The 19,940-nt window shown below is 41.2% G+C and overlaps 1 protein-coding gene across 2 annotated transcripts; it reads left to right on the forward strand.

Annotated features, from left to right (window-relative positions):
* Positions 1–947: 947 nt before the first annotated feature.
* LOC128528587 (cytochrome c oxidase assembly protein COX16 homolog, mitochondrial) lies at positions 948–3,824 on the forward strand. Of its 2 annotated transcripts, XM_053501513.1 has the most exons (5): positions 948–1,327; positions 1,688–1,765; positions 1,849–1,917; positions 2,043–2,159; positions 2,406–3,824. In XM_053501513.1, the coding sequence occupies exons 1-4, from the start codon at positions 1,265–1,267 to the stop codon at positions 2,154–2,156; spliced, it is 324 nt and encodes a 107-aa protein (XP_053357488.1). In that variant the 5' UTR covers positions 948–1,264; the 3' UTR covers positions 2,157–2,159; positions 2,406–3,824. The 2 variants fall into 2 exon arrangements, with proteins under 2 accessions (XP_053357488.1, XP_053357487.1); XM_053501512.1 differs by lacking the exon at positions 2,406–3,824 and having other exon boundaries at positions 951–1,327; positions 2,043–2,358.
* The last annotated feature ends 16,116 nt before the right edge of the window (positions 3,825–19,940 follow it).

A 19,940-nucleotide genomic window follows, 5' to 3' on the forward strand; every position in this document is an offset into this window, starting at 1 on the left:
CATGCAAATGTGCAAACAAGAGTGACATCATGACACGTTTCAATACTTAGTGGTGATGTGATGAGTTGAGGTTATGGGAGAAGGAACAGTGAACAGTAAACCGTAAACAATAAACAGTGAACAGTAAACAATAAACACAGTTAACAGTGAACAGTAAACAGTGAACAGTGAACAATAAACAGTGAACAATAAACAGTGAACAGTAAACAGTAAACAGTAAACCGTAAACAATAAACAGTGAACAGTAAACTGAACAGTAAACAATAAACAGGGGACAGTAAACAGTGAAAAGTAAACAATAAACAGTGAACAATAAACAGTGAACAGTAAACAGTGAACAGTAAACCGTAAACAATAAACAGTGAACAGTAAACTGAACAGTAAACAATAAACAGGGGACAGTAAACAGTGAAAAGCAAACAATAAACAGTAAACAATAAACAATAAACAGTGAACAGTAAACAATAAACAGTGAACAGTAAACAATAAACACGGTTAACAGTAAACAGTGAACAGTAAACAATAAACACAGTGAACAGTAAACAATAAACACAGTTAACAGTAAACAGTGAACAGTAAACAATAAACAATAAACAGTGAACAATAAACAATAAACAGTGAACAGTAAACAATAATCAGTGAACAATAAACAATAAACAGTGAACAGTAAACAATAATCAGTGAACAGTAAACAATAAACAGTGAACAGTAAACAATAAACACGGTTAACAGTAAACAGTAAACAGTGAACAGTAAACAATAAACAGTGAACAGTAAACAATAAACACAGTAAACAGTGAACAGCTTGTTTTATAGGATTAGGTCTGGATTGGACTCTGTAGTGTAATATGTGTTTGTGGGTTTAACCGGAACTGAAACCACATTAGAATGAAGTGGGAACCGAATAAAAGCGGAACCTTTATTCTCAGGCCTGGTTTACACGGAGGGTTTAAAGAAGCGCGGCGTTTCCTCAGACCGAACCCGGAAGTAAAATGCCTCCATTCATATGATAATTGGACACCCGTCTGTTAGGTCGAGTGTTTTATGGCTGTATGTTTACACTCTTATTGTATTTACGGCTGTGTGTAACTGTAGCGGAGTGTTTGAGGAGTCACGTGCGTTAAGTCGAGTTTAGCGATAACAGAAAGAACTCCAGCTCCCAGAATCCCCCGCTGTACGGGTGTGTTAGCTCAGCGCTAACTCCTCTGGAGCGGTCAGTGTGCGTCACTGGTGTGTGTGTGTGTGTGTGTGTGCGCGCGCGAGGATGTGGAGACAGGTGAGGAACCTGCGGAGGAGCCGGACGGTGAGGTACGGAGTGCCCATGCTGGTGAGTCACTGACACACTCACAGCCTCAACACCACCGACACACTCACAGCCTCAACACCACCGACACACTCACAGCCTCAACACCACCGACACTTCCGTTTCTACACAAACACACAGCGCGAGAACAAACTCCACACGGGCGCGTGTATCAGCGCCCCCTCCTGGCACCGGCCCGCCACTGCTTCTGCATTCATACTGACACTGTACTGACCAAAACAAACACACACACACACACAGTGAAATGCAGCTATGCTTCATCACGTGCTGTGTGTTGATATTATTACTCATTGAAGTGTCCATGTTTGATGTGATCAATGACTCTGTGTGTGTGTGTGTGTGTGTGTGTGTGTGTGTGTGTAGATGCTTGTGGTTGGAGGATCGTTCGGTCTGAGAGAGTTCACACAGATTCGATATGATGCTCAGAAAATAAAGAGGAAGGTAAACTCACACACACACACACACACACACAGAGGAGTTTAATTTGTGTTAAATCCAAACTAGTGTGTGTTTGTGTTTTGCAGATGGACCCTGCACTGGAGGCCCGAGTGAAGTCGCACCCTCACACAAACATCCTGCAGGAAGAATATGAGGCACACACACACACAGACCGTCAAAGCCTTGGTTTTAATGAAAGTGTTGTGTGTTTAAAGCAACCTTTGTGACTTGCACTTCACAAAGTGTGTGTGTGTGTGTGTGTGTGTGTGTGTGTGTGTAGAAGCTGCAGCAGGTGGATTTGGACAACTGGATGAATATCCGTGGACCAAGACCCTGGGAGAACTCAGAGCAGAACCAGGAGGAACACAGAGCGCAGCTCACCAAGGCCACGTAGAGTGTGTGTGTTTGTGTGTAGGGTGCGTGTGTATAAAGAGTGTAATTGGTGTTGTAACAGTTTTATTAGTTTTGTCAGCATTAGTTCTGCTTTACAGCCAATTAAAGCAGTGTGGGTTTGGCTTGTACAAGCTCCGCCTCCTGGATTTTCAGGCAGACAAACAGCAGGGTTTTAAATAAATCATACATGATGACCTTATAAACCGAGTTCCTCTGTTTCTCTCTAATATTCATTTCACTTCCTCACCAGGCAGGTGTAACCAACTAAAGGACTGACCTAGAAGATCGACAGCGCCCCCTCTCTGCTAGGAAGAGACCACACACAAACACAGATAGTTAATGTTTCACTCGGAATCACATTTAGAAAAAGAAGCACATAATGCGCTAAAAAAACACATTAGCTGCGTTCCATTCTGAAGTGTATTTCACAGGGTGTAAAGTAGTAAATGACCTGACTCCTATTGGCCTCTGATCAGGGTTGCGTCACTATACTTGTGTTACGCGACCTCAGTGCAGCTTTTGACACCATTATTCTCCTTCACAGATTAGAAAATGTAGTAGGAATTAAAGGAACGGCCCTCTCCTGGCTCAGATCCTATCTGACTGATCGTTATCATCATTTACTCTGTTACATTAACTTGAGTAACTTTTTGAAGTAAATGTTCTTCTATGAGTAGTTTTACTGCACCGGACTTATAACATTTACTTGAGTAGATTTGTGATGAAGAAACGCTCCTCTCACTCCGCTACATTCGGCTACACTCGACTTGTTACTCTTCTAACCATTTATTCTACACATTAGATATTCTTTATTTTTGTCAGAGAAATGCAGCCGGTGGATCTACCACATTACTGTGTTTCACCAATCAGATGTAGCAACAATAATCACATGACTCCGTTTGACCAATCAGCTGCAATAACAATAACTACATGTAGTCACATGACCACACACAAATGCTAAAAAGTGGGGGGAAAAATCTTAGGTAGACAGCGAAGGAAACAAGTCATGTTAGTTTAGCTGTTTCACTGGATGTTGCAATGTTAAAATATATAATTTGCAAATAGGCTAGAGGCTAAAAGATATAAGTTCCTTACATTTGTTCTGCTGGAGACAGTTTATGGTAAAGTGAGACTCTTTTACATGTTCTAATGTTATTTTCTATCTGCTGAGCCATTTGGAGGGAAACTGAATACAGTTTATCTTACACTAGAAATAGTTTACACTGTTCGAACACATGTTACCTACAGTAGGGGTTTATTTTAAAAGCTTAATGTTGTGAGAAAAGTGATATTAGGAAATTTGTATTTCTTGTTCATGAATTTGCTATTTTGTAAAAATATTTAGTTTCATTAATTAATTTTTATTTATCTCATTTGTTATTTGGAAATGTCAAAATTTGTACATTTCATCGTTCTGTCTGGCTGCTTACATAATAAAAAAAAAAATTGACATTACGATGGAACAGTTACTCTGTACTTCAGTATCTTTTCACCAAATTCATTTTTACTCTTACTTGACTAATATTTTGGATGACCACCTTTTACTTTTACTTGAGTAATATTATTTTGAAGTACAGCTACTCTTAGTTGAGCACAATTTTAGGCTACCCACCTCTAGTTATTAATTTGTATATTTAAATGGTGACTATTCTGCATGTTCTCATGTGGAGTTTGGTGTTCCATAGGGTCCAGTTTCAGACCACTGCTTTTTTTTCCCTCTCTTTTAATGCTTCCTCTGGGCATAATTTGTAAGCATGTATTAGTTTTTACTATTTTGCTAATGACACAGTTATACGTTTCAGCAAAACCAGATGAGAAAAACCAGCTTAATAAAGTTGAGCAGTTTGTGCAGAGACTGGATGTTAATTAACTTCCTTTTGCTTAATCGTGTTAAGACAAAGGTTTCAGACTAAGGTAGCTAGAAGTAAGCATTCTTACTACACAGTAACTATGGATGGCCTTTCTGTTCCATCAACAGTAAACAGTAAAAGACCTTGGTTTAATTATAGATTTCAGCCTTTATTTGAAGCTCATGTATTAAATGAAAATTTTATTTGCAGTAAAATGCTTGTATGACTGTCCATGAAAGAGTATTCAAATAAAGAATATTAAATAAAAATATAATAAAATGGATTATAACAAAAGAAAATATTTAAATTGAGAATATAAAACATGAAATAAGAATATATTAAAATTTACAAGTATAGAAAATATACAAAAAAAATGTAAAAAATAATCATGAGGCTTGTAATTTTCATTAAAAATAATGTATATATTTGATAAAAAGTTTTTCTGTGTTTCTTATAATATATTGAGAATATTTCAGTAATAAAATTAAGAAATAAATTTTACCTATTTTTTTAAAGGAAATAAGTGCAATTTTTAGGCTTAATTTAAGGAACCATTTAGACTTAAATTTTGAGGAAAAAAGGCTTTATATTTATTTTACGAGAATTGGCCCAGTTATCCGGGTTTGATTGAGTCACCTTTATTTGAATCTCAACAACAGCAGAGATCAGACTCCATATTAACATCAGCTATTAGCTGAACTGCCTCCCACCCTACACACTGTATAAATGCAGATCAATCCCTGCTATCTGTTATCACCCAGATGAGGATGGGTTCCCTGTTGAGTCTGGTTCCTCTCAAGGTTTCTTCCTATTACCATCTCAGGGAGTTTTTCCCTCAGCACCGTCACCCTCGGCTCATTCACCAGGGACAAACTGACCATTTTGATTCTTTTGATTGTGTAAAGCTGCTTTGCAACAATGACAATTGCTAAAAGCGCTATACAAATAAAATTGAATTGAAAATTCAGTGTAAAATGTTAAGAGGTAAGTTAAGCCCCTTACTAATTTTATATTTTATTTTGATTTCCTAAATAAGCTCCTTTCTTGCACTAGTGTGAGTAATATAAATGAAATAAATGAAACATTGTGAACATTTCTGAAAACATTCTGTCCTCTATTAGCACGCGTGAGTTTGTTGTAGCGTCTCCACACTTCACTGAAACAGGTTTTGGGGAGTTGGTGGTTTACAATGTTACTAAGATATGAACCTAGAAATGGTTTACTGTACACGTTCTCTCAGGTTTTAGTACAGAATGTGACTATTCACACAAAAAAGATGTTAGCATATAATGCTAAACAGTTGATTTCAGTGACAGAAATTGTCAGTTACAAACTAGTTTTACAAATTGTTTTACAGATCTTAAAACTGCTGTAAAATATACACTATTTTACAAAGTGTTTTAATATTTCAATACCAGTAAAACATGAACTAAAAGCATGTTTAACACCAAAATGCATTATGTATTTATTTCATTATAACATGTTTTCTTTATATTATTAAGTAATTTTGCTTAATACATATTAGTACATTTTGTTTTATCTGCTTAAACTAAAAACGATTATTCCACTAATAATGTTAAAATCATCATGCGTCTGGCTAAATAATTTGGAATTTTTTTTACATGATTTATTTAAGTAAATTCTTTAAAAAAAAATCAAGCCTTAAAAACTGCTTAAAAGTAAAATGTGCAATATTGTTACCATATTTTTTTAAGTACATAGCACATAAGATTTTTTACAGTGTAGAAAATGTCTTTTACCTCAGAAATATTGCCAAGATACGGAATATATTGTCACTAAACGCTGCAGAAAAACTAGTTCATGCTTTTATCACCTCTAGGTTGGACTATTGTAATGCCTTACTGTCTGGTTGTTCAGCTAGATGCATAAATAAGCTTCAGCTAGTCCAGAATGCAGCAGCGAGAGTCCTCACTAGAACCAGAAGATATGAGCACATCACCCCTATCTTATCTTCACTCCATTGGCTCCCTGTGAAATTTCGCATTGATTTTAAAATACTACTCCTGGCATATAAAGCATTAAATGGTCTCGCGCCGCAGTACCTGAGTGAACTGCTAGTGTCCTACTTCGATCAAAGGATGTGTAGCACATTTCAAGTTGCAAACACTTGACATTAGATCAGCACAGCCACACCACAGATGAGTGAATGGAACACTGGATTTATTTTCCCCTGCCTTCTTGTGCATCTCAGCTTAAACAAAAATATTGCTAGGCTAAATTAGCGTGCACACATTAGGAGGCTTACTATCTCTCTGCTTCCTCATTCACATGCACAATGCAATTGAGAACCACCTCCCTAGGTGTGTCAGCGATTAATGCAACAGTTGGTAGGGACCTCCGATGCACAGAAATTGCATACTAAACATAATAAGTAAAACAAACTTCACTGGCAGGTTTTAATGAAGTCAGCCTATATATACAGTGAGGTCAATAAGTATTTGATCACCCTGTGATTTTGCAAGTTCTTTTACTTGGAAACCATGGCGAGTCTACAATTTTTAGCCTAGGTGCATTTCCACTGTGGGACAAAATCTAAACAAAAAAATAAAAAATCCGGAAATCACATTGTATGATTTTTTTTTTACAATTTATTTGTGAATTATTGTGTAAAATAAGTATTTGATCACTTGCTTATCAGCCAGATTTCTGACCCTCAAAGACCTGTTATTCTGCTTTTAAATAGTCCAGCTACACTCTGCTTGGTGAAAAAAGGACAACTCTTAAAGCAATTGTCAGAAAAAGGAAGAGGCTTATGATTCAATTCAATTTTATTTTATATTCATTTTATTTGTATAGCAACTTTAACAATTTACATTGTCATAAAGCAGCTTTACATCAATCAAAAGAATTAAGTTTGTATGAAATGTGAATGTGTATGAATCAAAATAATATGATTGTCCCTGATGACCAAGCTAAGGACGACGGCAACAGTGGCAAGGAAAAACTCCCTGAGAAGATAATAGAATGAAACCTTGAGAGAACCAGACTTAACAGGGAACCCATCCTCATCTGGGTAAAAAACAGATAGCAGGGATTGATGTGCATAATATTATGCGAGACTGGAAGTTCAGTATAAGAGGAGATGTATAAGATTAAAGTCCAGTTTGTTCCTGGAGGCTCAGGTAGACTGTAAGAAATTCCAGTCCTGAACTATTGAGCGACTAAAGTCACAGGTCCTCAGAGAACAACTGTCTGCATCAGTTGAGGACAGGACCACCTTCATGGAAAAGTGGAACCATCCACTGTGATGAGATCTCCAACCAGAAGCAGGACTCTAGGACATGTTAGACAGGTCCAGAGGGCAGAGGGGGTCTGGATCACTGGCAGCTCAGGAGCGACATGTATAGCTCGACAGAGAGATAGGTAGAGGAAAAAGGAGAGAGGGAGAGAGAGAGAAGAGAGCAGAAGAGGAGAGAGCAAAAGAGATGAAGAGATGGCAGTTGGGTATGGTCACAGTCGAACAATGTATAAGGTAAATATATATTTAGTGTAGAGTGCAAGCAGAGACTCCGACAGGACTAACTATGACATCATAACTAAAAGGGAAGGAGCCAGACATGAGGGGGAACTGAGATGTAAAGCAAACAATCACCTCACCGTCAACAAACCTGAGTGATCAATGAGAGTGAGGAGGACAGCATCTAAACATACCAGTTCACCATTCTGATGACTGTCAATGTCCCTCGGATGGGACTGGAAGCATCATGCTTTGGGGGTGTTTTTCTGCACAGGGGACAGGACGACTGCACTGTATTAAGGAAAACTATCGCCCGGTATCACTGCTCTCTTTTATTTCCAAAATTCTTGAAAGAACTGTTTATAACCAAATGTCTCTTTATCTCTCACAGAACAACCTTAATGACCCAAACCAATCTGGATTCAAAGTGGCACATTCCACAGAGACTGCCCTTCTGTCAGTCACTGAGAAGCTCCATGCTGCTAGATCTGCTTAACTGTCATCTGTCCTCATCCTCCTGGACCTGTCAGCTGCATTTGACACAGTGAACCACAAGATTCTATTATCTATTCTTACAAGCCTTGGAATTTGTGGAACAGCGTGGCAATGGTTTGCTTCTTACCTAAAAGATACGTCATATGAGGTAACATGGAGGGGATCTACATCTGCCCCACGTAGACTCTCTACTGGTGTCCCGCAGGGCTCAGTACTTGGTCCTCTTTTGTTCTCCCTCTATACCCGGTCTCTTGGTAAGGTCATATCATCGCATGGATTCTCATACCACTGTTATGCAGACGACACCCACCTTGTTCTCTCCTTTCCTCCCTCTGACACTCAGGTTTCCACCCGGATCTCAGCATGTCTGGCAGACATCTCATTTTGGATGGCTGCTCATCAGCTGAAGCTCAATCTCAGTAAAACCGAACTGTTGTTTATCCCTTGTGACTCATCTCCAGGTCAAGACCTTGTGATATCCCTGGACAACAACCAAATCTTTCCTTTAGCCACCGCCCGCAATCTTGGGGTAACCGTGGACAATCATTTGTCATTTTTCCCACACATCGCTAACCTTACTCGCTCTTGTCGATTTCTTCTTTCCAATATCAGAAGAATTCGCCCATTTCTTTCTTCACAGGCTACTCAGGTGCTTGTTCAGTCCCTTGTTATTTCAAGACTGGACTACTGCAACTCACCCCTGGCAGGCCTGCCTCTGTCCACGATTCGTCCTCTGCAACTGATCCAGAATGCAGCAGCACGTCTTGTTTTTAACCTCCCCAAGTTAACCTAGTTAACCCAGTGTAAGTATGTATCCAATGTTGTAAACATTAAAGCACTTTTTGTAAGTCGCACTGGATAAGAGCGTCTGCCAAATGCCTAAATGTAAATGTAAATGTAAGTTCTCCCACATCACCCCACTCCTCCGCTCTGGCTTCCTGTAGCTGCCCGCATCAAATTCAAAACACTGATGCTTGCCTACAAAGCTAAAAATGGCCCAGCACCCACTTACCTCTCTGCGCTAATTACACCACGCACTGCACCACGTTCCCTCCGATCCTCCAGCACTGCTCGCCTCATCCCACCATCTCTCAGGGATCGAGGGCGGCATTCATCCAGGCTCTTTTCTGTTCTGGCACCTAGGTGTGGAATGAACTTCCTCTAGATGTCCGTACATCAGAGACTTTGACTATCTTTAAACGACGACTCAAGACGCATCTGTTTCTCCAGTACTTGGACTAACCTCCCCCCCCCCCTGGAAAAAAAAAGGTTTTAACCTAGTTAATTAACCTAGTTAACCCAGTGTAAGTATGTATCCAATGATGTAAAAATTAAAGCACTTTTTGTAAGTCGCTCTGGATAAGAGTGTCTGCCAAATGCCTAAATGTAAATGTAAATGTAAATGAAAAGATGAACAGGGCCATGTATTGTGACATATTGGGCAAAAACCTCCTTCCCTCAGTCAGAGCATTAAAGATGGGTCGTGGCTGGGTCTTTCAACATGACAATGACTCAAAGCACACAGCCAGGAAAACCAAGGAGTGGCCTCAGGGTTCTGGAGTGGCCTATAGCCAGTCTCCAGACCTAAATCCAATAGAAAGTCTTTGGAGGGAGCTGAAACTCTGTGTTGCTCAGCGACAGCCCCGAAACCTCACAGATCTAGAGAAGATCCGTATGGAGGAGTGGGCTAAAATCCCTCCTGCAGTGTGTGCAAACCTGGTGAAAAATTACAGGAACCGTTTGACCTCTGTAATTGTTAACAAAGGCTTCTGTACCAAATATATATAAAAAAAATTAAACTCAAGTGATCAAATACTTATTTGACACAGTAATTCACAAATAAATTGTTAAAAAAATCATACAATGTGATTTTCTTTTTTTTTTTTTAGATTCTGTCTCTCACAGTGGAAATGCACCTATGCTGAATGCTGAAAATTGTGGACCCTCCATGATTTCTAAATAAGAGAACTTGTGTGTGTATATATATATATATATATATATATATATATATATATATACACAGTATATATAGTATATGTACTTACATTTTAACTATTAAAAATTTATGGATTAGGACTTTAATATCCCAATCTTTAATATCGCAATCAACCGGCTACATACTCCCTCCTCAATTTTACAAAATCAGTCATGTCATTACTAAGTCTACCAACCCGTGTTCAACCCGAGTTACAACTTCAGACACATTAGGGGGGGCATTGGAAATAGACATTGTGCTAATTGATCTTAATTGCTTCCTGACATTGGACACTACATCAACTGTGTGTGCCTTGTCCGCAGTGTCTGGTTGACTTGGTAGACTGATCAAGGAACTGAACCTTCAGACTCTTGGTCTTGGTTGTCTGCCAATTCCTCAGTATGTTCAAGATCCATTGCATTTTCCGACCTGACTCTGTTAAACCTAATTGCCCCGCTGCACAATCATCGGTAATAGATAATGAGGCTACCCACTTTACAATGCGCACTGAACCAGGGGGTCATCTTCTCGTGCCGAGATTTGTGTCAAAGATCTCTCTGACTGACCCTGACATGATAATGAGTAATTAGAATCAGAAAGAGTTTTATCAGAATCAGAAAGAGTTTTATTGCTAAGTACGCTTGCATGTACAAGGAATTTGTTTTAGTGACAGAGCTTCCAGAACAAAACAAATGACAAGACAACAGCACACAAAAAAATAAGAAAAAGGTCGACTGTTAAAGTGCATAGGACAAATTAAATGACGGCTGAATAGAACTGTGTGAGCAGCTTCTGTGGCAGGTTGAACTTCTTCAGCTGGCAAAAGAAATACAACCTCTGATAGGCCTTTTCAACAATGGAGTCAATGTGAATGTCCCACTTCAGGTCCTGAGAGATGGTCGTGCACAGTAACCGGAATGACTCCATTGCTGTCACAGTGCTGTTCATGATGGTGAGTGGGGGAAGTGCAGGTGGGTTTCTTCTGAAGTCCACAATCATCTCCACTGTTTTTAGCGTGTTCAGCTCCAGGTTGTTGTGACTGCACCAGACAGCTAGCTGCACAACCTCACTTCTGTACGCAGACTCGCCACTGTCCTGGATGAGGCCAATAATTGCAGTGTCATCTGCAAATTTTAGGAGCTTGACAGTGGGGTCTGTAGAGGTGCAGTCATTGGTGTAGGGAAAGAATTGCAGTGGGGAGAGAAAGCATCCCTGAGGGGCTCCAGTATTGGTGGTGTGGCTGTTGGACATAAATTTCCACAGTCTTACTAGCTGCTGCCTGTCTGTTAGAAAGCTGGTGATCCAGTGACAGATAGAGCTTGGAACAGAGAGCTGGGTTACTTTAGTCTGAAGCAGTGCGGGGATGATCGTATTAAATGCTGATGAAAAGTCTTTAAACAAGATTCTTGCATAAGCCCCTGGTTTGTCCAGATGTTGAAGGATAAAGTGCATTCCCATATTGACTGCATCATCCACAGACCTCTTTGCTCTATAAGCAAACTGCAGCGGGTCCAGTAAGGGACCTGTGATGTCCTTCAGATAGGCCAACACCAGTCTTTCAAATGACTTCATGACCACAGATGTTAGGGCAACTGGTCTGTAGTCATTAAGTCCTGTGATTTTAGTTTTTTTTGGAATGGGAATGATTGTCGAACATTTAAAGCACGAAGGGACTTTACTTAGTTCCAGTGATCTGTTGAAGATCTGTGTGAAGATGGGAGCCAGCTGGTCAGCACAGGATTTCAGACAGGCTGGTGTAACGCAATCTGGGCTTGGAGCTTTCCTTTTCTTTTGTTTTAAAAAGATCTGGGGAACATCCTTTTCACAGACCTGGAGTGCAGTGGTGGTGGGGGTGGGTTGAGGGAGGTTGTCGGAGGTGTCGAAGGTGGTGTAGAAAGAGGGTCCAGACAGAAGTGTGTTGTGAGACTGGGAGTATCAAATCTACAATAGAACTCATTCAGGTCATCAACCAGTTGTTGATTTCCTATAGAGGTGGGGGATCGCATCTTGTAGTTGGTGACGGTTTTCAGGCCTTTCCACACTTAAGCAGGGTCGTTTGCAGAAAACTGATTTTCCAGCTTTTTAGAGTAGCTTCTCTTAGGTAGAAAGAACTATCTACGTCTTATACAAAACAGACAACATAAAGTGCATATGCTTATGTGCAAACGACAAAGTGACAGTGTGACATAACATATCGATACTTAACAAAAGCAGTAAATGTAAGTAAGCAGTAAACGTTACTTATAAGTAGCAGCAAAGATGAAAATAGTTTTATGCTAATTAACAAATTAGCATAAATTATTTCCGTGTCCTCCTGAATGAATTTTAGATCATTGGACTTAATGATCTAAAATTCATTCAGGAGGACACGGAACTAATTAATCGCTCCGTGTCCTCCTGAAGTCAACAACCATCTCTTTTGCATTATTGACGTTCAGAGACAGGTTTTTTGTCTTTACACCAGTCTGTTCGCCTTTGCACTTCCTCTCTGTATGATGACTCGTCATTCTTGCTGATTAGACCCACTATCGTCGTGCCATCAGCAAACTTGATGATGTGGTATGTTCTGTGTGTCGCTACACAGTTGTGTGTCAGCACACAGCCTTGGGGGCCCCAGTACTCAGTGTGGTGGTGCTGGACGTGCAGTTCCCGATCCGTACTGACTAAGGCCCTCCGGTCAGAAAGTCCAGGATCCAGTGTTCTGGCCCAACAGGCTCAGCTTCCCGATCAGATTTTTTGGGGGATGATGGTGTTGAATGCTGAGCTGAAATCTATGTTCAGCATTCAAATGCTGTCTAGGTGTCTTCTTCTCTAGGTGTGTGAGGGCCAGATGGAGTGTGGTGGAGATCCCATCGTCCATTGAATGGTTTAAATGATACACAAACTGTAGTGGGTCCAGTGTGGGGGTTTTTGATGTGTCTCATGATGAGCCATCCGAACCACTTCATGATGATGGGTGTAAGTGCAACAGAAGGGTAGTCATTGAGACAGGACACAGAAGATTTCTTCGACATTGGGATGATGGTGGTGGACTTGATGTGGGAATGACGGCACTGATGGTAGAAACATCTGCCAGCTGTTCAGCACATTCTCTGACCATTTTGCCATAGATATTGTCTGTTTCAGCAGACTGCGTAGAGTTTTTCTCACATCAGCTGTGATCAGATGCAGCACCTCCTCGTTCAGAGGAGGTGTGGTCTTCCTTGTTGTCATGTCATTCTGCATGTCAAACTAGGCTTAGAAGTTGTTCTGCGCATCTGGAAGGTAGTCTGCACCACTGGTAGGTAATGTCGTACTGTAGTTGGTTATGGCTTGTCTGTCTTGCCACATGCACTGCGTGTCACAGCAGTCCCAGAAAGTGGTTGTAAGAAGAAGATGATGATGATGATAAGATGATGGACGGAAAAGTCAGCCGGCTAGGATTTTTTTTTAAGCCAAGCACAGACTCCTGTCCGCATGCTGCACTTCCGCTTCCTCACGCACTCCTTCCGATGTCCCCTCCTCCAGCCACCAGCATCAAGCAACGGCGAGGCCTGTAGGCGTGGTTTCCGCAGCAAGCCGAGGTCGCACAGCTTTTCACGCAGCTCATCGTGGATGTAGTTAACTGGGTTATTTAATACCAAAAGTGTCTGACGGTGGTATATATGGACACTGGTTGCGCCTATGTCCATATACAGTGTAAAACAAACACACTACAACACAAAGTAAACAAAGTAGCACCATTTTGGCTCCAGAGGGGCTGCTGCGTGCTACTGCGGTGCCGCCATCTGAATGTCAGATGATTTGCACTAGCTTTAGATGGAGCAAGGTTAAGAGGCCCCTTGAGATCATCTCTATTTTTGCAACATACAGATGATACTCAAGCAGTATAATGGTTTTACCACTGCACATATTGCGACAGCATTTGGGTTTGTGCGTTTGCTGGCTTTTACTGCTGAGTGGCGCTACACAACTATAGACTGACACCTCAGGCCTTAGTTCATTCTCCCAAGGATGAATGAGCCGCAGGTCCTTTAGAGCTGCACATATTAGCAGATAAAATCAAGTAAAACATTGTAATTAAACAAATTCATAATCACAGTACTAAAATTACAGTGCACATTTAAAATTTTTAATAAATTCAATCTTATTTGGATTGAATTTAAGTAAAGTAAACGTTAACACAGTGAGCCTTTAGATTTTGTCATGTGTAATTAGAAAAGCTACACATGTAGGGTTTTGTGTCATCTTATATTTTGTGTTATTTAAATTTGTAGTAGATTGAAATAAATAACATTAAATTACCATGTAACGCTTGGATTTATTAAAATCACTAGTTACTTTGCTACGGGTTCAAGAATCAAAATATGATCAAAATGTGCTTGTAAATAGCACTTCCGCTATTGCGCCACTGAGGCAGGACAATATAAGACGCGATACAAAAACAATTACTAAACCAGACCAAACCAATAAATAAACAAACAGGGTGCACCACAAACCAATATATACAAAATATATACAAATATAAACAGTGTGTGTGTCGTATGTGGGTGTGTGTGTGTGTATGATAGTCCAGAGTCAATGATATTGTTGTGTGTGAAATGGTGTACGGGAGAGATGGCTTGGTCTCACCGGGTCAAGATGGAAAGTCCGGGAGCACGAGAAAACGGAAGGAGATGGGAATTGATTGAGTCCTGGGAAAAATAATTCACTGCAACCAAAAACAAGCGCTCTCATTCTCGTCGTGTAACCAGCGCGCTGCTTCATCTCTCCGTGTCGTGACTTTATACCGGCACACGTGACCCGACGCTGCTTCCGGGTTCTCTCGCGCTGCGATCGTGCATGCTCGCGAGAGCTTAACCCTGGGACCAACACTTGTCTATTTGGACAATTAAAACCTTATAGGGCCTATTTCATTGTGCAGGTGAGCAGCATTAGCTCCTTAATCCTTTCCCTGCTATTCAAAATGCCCCTTTATGTGGCCGTGCTACATAGACCCCCCCCCCCAAGCCTCCGGCGTCTGAGGAGAATGTCCGTAAAAGCGCTTCAGATTCACCACATTCAATAAATTAGTTTTTTGTGGATCGCCCCAAGACACTGTGTAGTTAATTGGTTCTTTTCTTTTCTTTAATTCTGCTGGTCCCTCCCACTTGGGCACTAGCTGTGCAGAAAATCTCTTTGCCGGGGAGGAGAGTGAGCGAGTTCTTATCTCAACCAGTTCTCCCGGGTGAAAGTGTGCTTTTTTCCTCTGGGTATTCTGATATCTGGCTTGTTGGGCTTTCAGATGTTTTACTCGGTGTTTCACTTCCTCCGTGATGAATCTGTGTCTGTCCAGTGATGAGTAGTTTGTATGAGTGGGTGTTGACGGGATATTGGTGAGCCTTGCTAGTGGTCTGCTAGGTTTAGGGTTTTCTGTTCTGTGTCGTTGACAAACGCTGCATGTTCTCATCTGAGAAGACGGAGGTCTTTTCGCACCGTCGGCCACCATGCCACATCTAGCAACCTCAGCAGGGTTTTTAGTTGCCCTTGGTGTCCTCCCCTGGGATTGTCGTGGTAGAAATGGAGAAAAGTTTTAATTAATACCTGGGGAACCACCAGCTGGAACTTCTCTCCGCGTTTTACTGGTACCCGGCGATATAATGCCCCTTGATGATGCTCGAATGAGACCCTCTGATCTAGTGTGCTTTTTGGATGGTCCGTAGAAAGCAGCTTTAAGATAGTAGGGTCCTCCTGTTGGGCTTGGACTGTCTCACATAGATCGCTGGGTAGCTCGGCGGAACCTTTAGTGTTCGTGATGGCTAGACATGGTTCGTCACCCCTTTTTAGTGACAGGGGCTATTGGGAAATGGTATCTGGACCCAAATTTAAACAGTCCTCGCGGTCTTTCTCTACCCTGAAACCTCTCTTCACCAGCTGTTCCACAGTGTTCACAGTTCCTCTTAGACATCCGGCCACTTTTGGGTTGATGTTCTGCAGGATTCGCCCCACTAGTTTTTCCTCGGAGATATCCGGCTTCCACTTTAGACAGAGGGCCCGGTAGTCATAGGCGAAGTCCCTCAGGCGTTGTCCCGGCTGCTGTACCCGAGACCTTAAGTTGACTTCAACTTCCATGAGGTAGTCCTAAGGTAAAACGCCGCCATGAATGCCTGTTTAAAATTCAATTCAATTTTATTTGTAAAGCGCTTTTAGCAATTATCATTGCTAAACCTTTACTATTACTCGACCTCAGTGCAGCTTTTGACACTATTGATCATGGTATTCTCCTTCACAGATTAGAAAATGTAGTAGGAATTAAGGGAACGGCCCTCTTATGGCTCAGATCCTATTTGACTGATCGTTATCAGTTTGTAGATTTAGATGGTGACCATTCCTCATGTTCTCAAGTTGAGTTTGGTGTTCCACAGGGTTCGGTTTTAGGCCCACTGCTTTTTTCCCTTTACATGCTTTCTCTAGGCAACATAATTCGTAAACATGGTATTAGTTTTCATTGTTATGCTGATGACATACGTTTCAGCAAAACCAGATGAGAAAAACCAGCTTACTAAAGTTGAGCAATGTGTGCGGGACATAAGAGATTGGATGTTAATTAATTTCCTTCTGCTTAATCCTGATAAGACAGAAGTTCTAGTCATAGGACCACAAGCAGCTAGAAGTAAGCTTTCTGATCACACTGTGATTTTAAATGGCCTTTCTGTCCCATCAAGTGCAACAGTAAAAGACCTCGGTGTGATTATAGATTCAAGCCTTTCATTTGAAGCACATGTAGATAATACTACCAGGATAGCATTCTTTCACCTCAGAATTATTGCCAAGATAAGAAATATATTGTCACTAAACGATGCAGAAAAACTAGTTCATGCTTTTATCACGTCTAGGTTGGATTATTGTAACGCCTTACTGTCTGGTTGTTCAACTAGGTGCTTAAACAAGCTTCAATTAGTCCAGAATGCAGCAGCGAGAGTCCTCACTCGAACCAGAAGATATGAGCACATCACCCCTATCTTATCCACATTGCATTGGCTTCCTATGAAATTTCGCATCGATTTTAAAATACTACTCTTGACGTATAAAGCATTAAATGGTCTCGCGCCGCAGTATCTGAGTGAACTGCTAGTGTCTTACAATCCGCCACGCCTACTTCGATCAAAGGATGCAGGCTGCTTGTCAGTACCGCGTATTATTAAAACTACAGCAGGGGGCAGAGCTTTTTCTTACAAAGCCCCAAAGTTATGGAATAGTCTTCCAAATAGTGTTCGGGACTCAGACACAGTCTCAGTGTTTAATTCCAGGCTAAAAACCTATTTATTTAGCCAAGCATTTTTATAAATAGATGAGCCTTAGGTAAAGGAGCAGATCTGGGGGACTCATGGACGTAGAGTATTAGGTGAACTGGTATGTTTGGATGCTGTCTTCCCCACTCTCATTGATCACTCAGGTTTGTTGACGGTGAGGTGATTGGTTGCCTTACATCTCTGGAAGCCCTCATGTTTGTGTTTCCTTCTGGCTCTCCCTTTTTAGTTATGCTGTCATAGTTAGTTCTGCCGGAGTCTCTGCTTGCACTCTGCACTAAATATACATTCACTTTTTACATAATTCGACTGTGACCATACCTAACTGTTATTTCTCCATCTCTTTGCTCTCTCCTTTTCTGCTCTCTCCTCTCTCTCTCCCTCTCTCCTTTTTCCTCTACCTATCTCTCTGTCGAGCTATACATGTCGCTCCTGAGCTGCCAGTGATCCAGACCCCCTCTGCCCGCTGGACCTCTCTAACTCATCCTGGAGTCCTGCTTCTGGTTGGAGATCTCATCACATGGATGCCCCCGTGTGGTCTGCCTGGAATGCGTGTGGTGACTGGGGTTGTTCCACTTTTCCATGAAGGTGGTCCTGTCCTCGACTGATGCAGACAGCTGTTCTCTGAGGACCTGTGACTTCAGTCGCTCAATAGTTCAGGACTGGAATTTTTCACAGTCTATCTGAGCCTCAAGGAACAAACTGGACTTTAATCTTACACATCTCCTCTTAAACTGAACTTCCAGTCTCGCATATTATTATGCACATCAATCCCTGCTATCTGTTTTCACCCAGATGAGGATGGGTTTCCTGTTGAGTCTGGTTCCTCTCAAGGTTTCTTTCTATTACCATCTCAGGGAGTTTTTCCTTGCCACTGTCGCCGTCGTCTTAGGCTTGCTCATCAGGGACAATCAAATAATTTTGATTCATACACATTCACATTTCATACAAACTTAATTCTTTTGATTGTGTAAAGCTGCTTTGTGATAATGTAAATCGTTAAAAGCGCTATACAAATAAAATTGAATTGAATTGAATTGAACTTTACACAATCAAAGGAATTATTTAAGTTTGTATGAAATGTGAATTTGTATGAATCAAAATGGTCAGTTTGTTCCTGGTGAGCAAGCCGAGGGCGACAGTGGCAAGGAAAAACTCCCTGAGATGGTAATAGGAAGAAACTTTGAGAGGAACCAGACTCAACAGGGAACTCATCCTCATTTGGGTGAAACAGAAAGCAGTAAATGATCTGCATTTATACAGTGTGTAGGGTGGGAGGCAGTTCAGCTATAATAGCTGATGTTAATTGATGTTAATATGGAGTCCAGGTAGTTATTGAAGACCCAGGTAGTAAGAAGTTCCAGTCCTGAACTATCTAACTGTCAAGTCCCCAAAGAAACATTTGCCAACACCAGTCAAGGCCAGAACCATTTTCTGGGTAAAGAGAATCATCCCCAGATACCAGACGCATCCCAGAGAGACACACGGGGCATCCATGTGACGAGATCTTCAGCCAGAAGTGGGGCACCAGGATGGGTAGACAGGTCCGGAGGGCAGAGGGAGTCTGGATCACTGGCAGCTCAGGAACGACATGTGTAGCTCGACAGAGAGAGAGAAAGAGTGAAAGGGGGAGAGAGGAAAGAGAAAGAGGGGGGAAAAAGAAGAAGAGGAGAGATGGCAGTTAGGTATGGTCACAGTCACACAATGTATAATGTGAATGTATATTAACTGTAGAGTGCAAGAGAGACTCCGGCAGGACTAACTATGACAGCATAACTAAAAGGGAGAGCCAGAAGGAAACACAAAACATGAGGGCTTCCTGAGATGTAAAGCAAACAATCACCTCACCATCAGCAAACCTGAGTGATCAATGAGAGTGAGGAAGACAGCATCCAAACATACCAGTTCACCATAATACTCTACGTCCATGAGTCCCCCAGATCTGCTCCTTTACTCAAGGCAAATCTATTTATAAAAATGCTTGATTAAATAAATAGGTTTTTAGCCTGGACTTAAACACTGAGACTGTGTCTGAGTCCCGAACACTATTTGGAAGACTATTCCATAATTTTGGGGCTTTGTAAGAAAAAGCTCTGCTCCCAGCTGTATTTTTCATAATACGCGGTACTGACAAGCAGCCTGCATCCTTTGATCAAAGTAGGCGCAGCGGATCATAAGACACTAGCAGTTCGCTCAGGTACGCGGTCCTATGACTAGAACTTCTGTCTTATCCGGATTTAGCAGGAGGAAGTTAATTAGCATCCAATTTCTTATGTCCTGCACACATTGCTTAATTTTAGTAAGCAGTTTTTTCTCATCAGGTTTTGCTGAGACATATAACTGTGTATCGTCAGCATAACAATGAAAACTAATACCATGCTTACGGATTATGTTGCCCAAAAGGAAGCATATAAAGGGAAAAAAGCAGTGGACCAAAAACTGAACCCTGCGGAACGCCAAACTCCACTAGAGAACATGCAGAATAATCACCATTTAAGTCTACATACTGATAACGATCGGTCAAATAGGATATGAGCCAGGAGAGGGCTGTACCCTTAATTCCTACTACATTTTCTAATCTGTGAAGAAGAATAGCGTGATCAATGGTGTCAAAAGCTGCACTGAGGTCGAGTAAACAAGCATAGTTACACAACCCTGATCAGAGGCCAATAGGATGTCATTTACTACTTTAATGAGTGCTGTCTCTGTACTGTGATGA

Source organism: Clarias gariepinus, chromosome 8 (assembly GCF_024256425.1).
Source record: "Clarias gariepinus isolate MV-2021 ecotype Netherlands chromosome 8, CGAR_prim_01v2, whole genome shotgun sequence".
Taxonomy (NCBI): Eukaryota; Metazoa; Chordata; class Actinopteri; order Siluriformes; family Clariidae; genus Clarias; species Clarias gariepinus.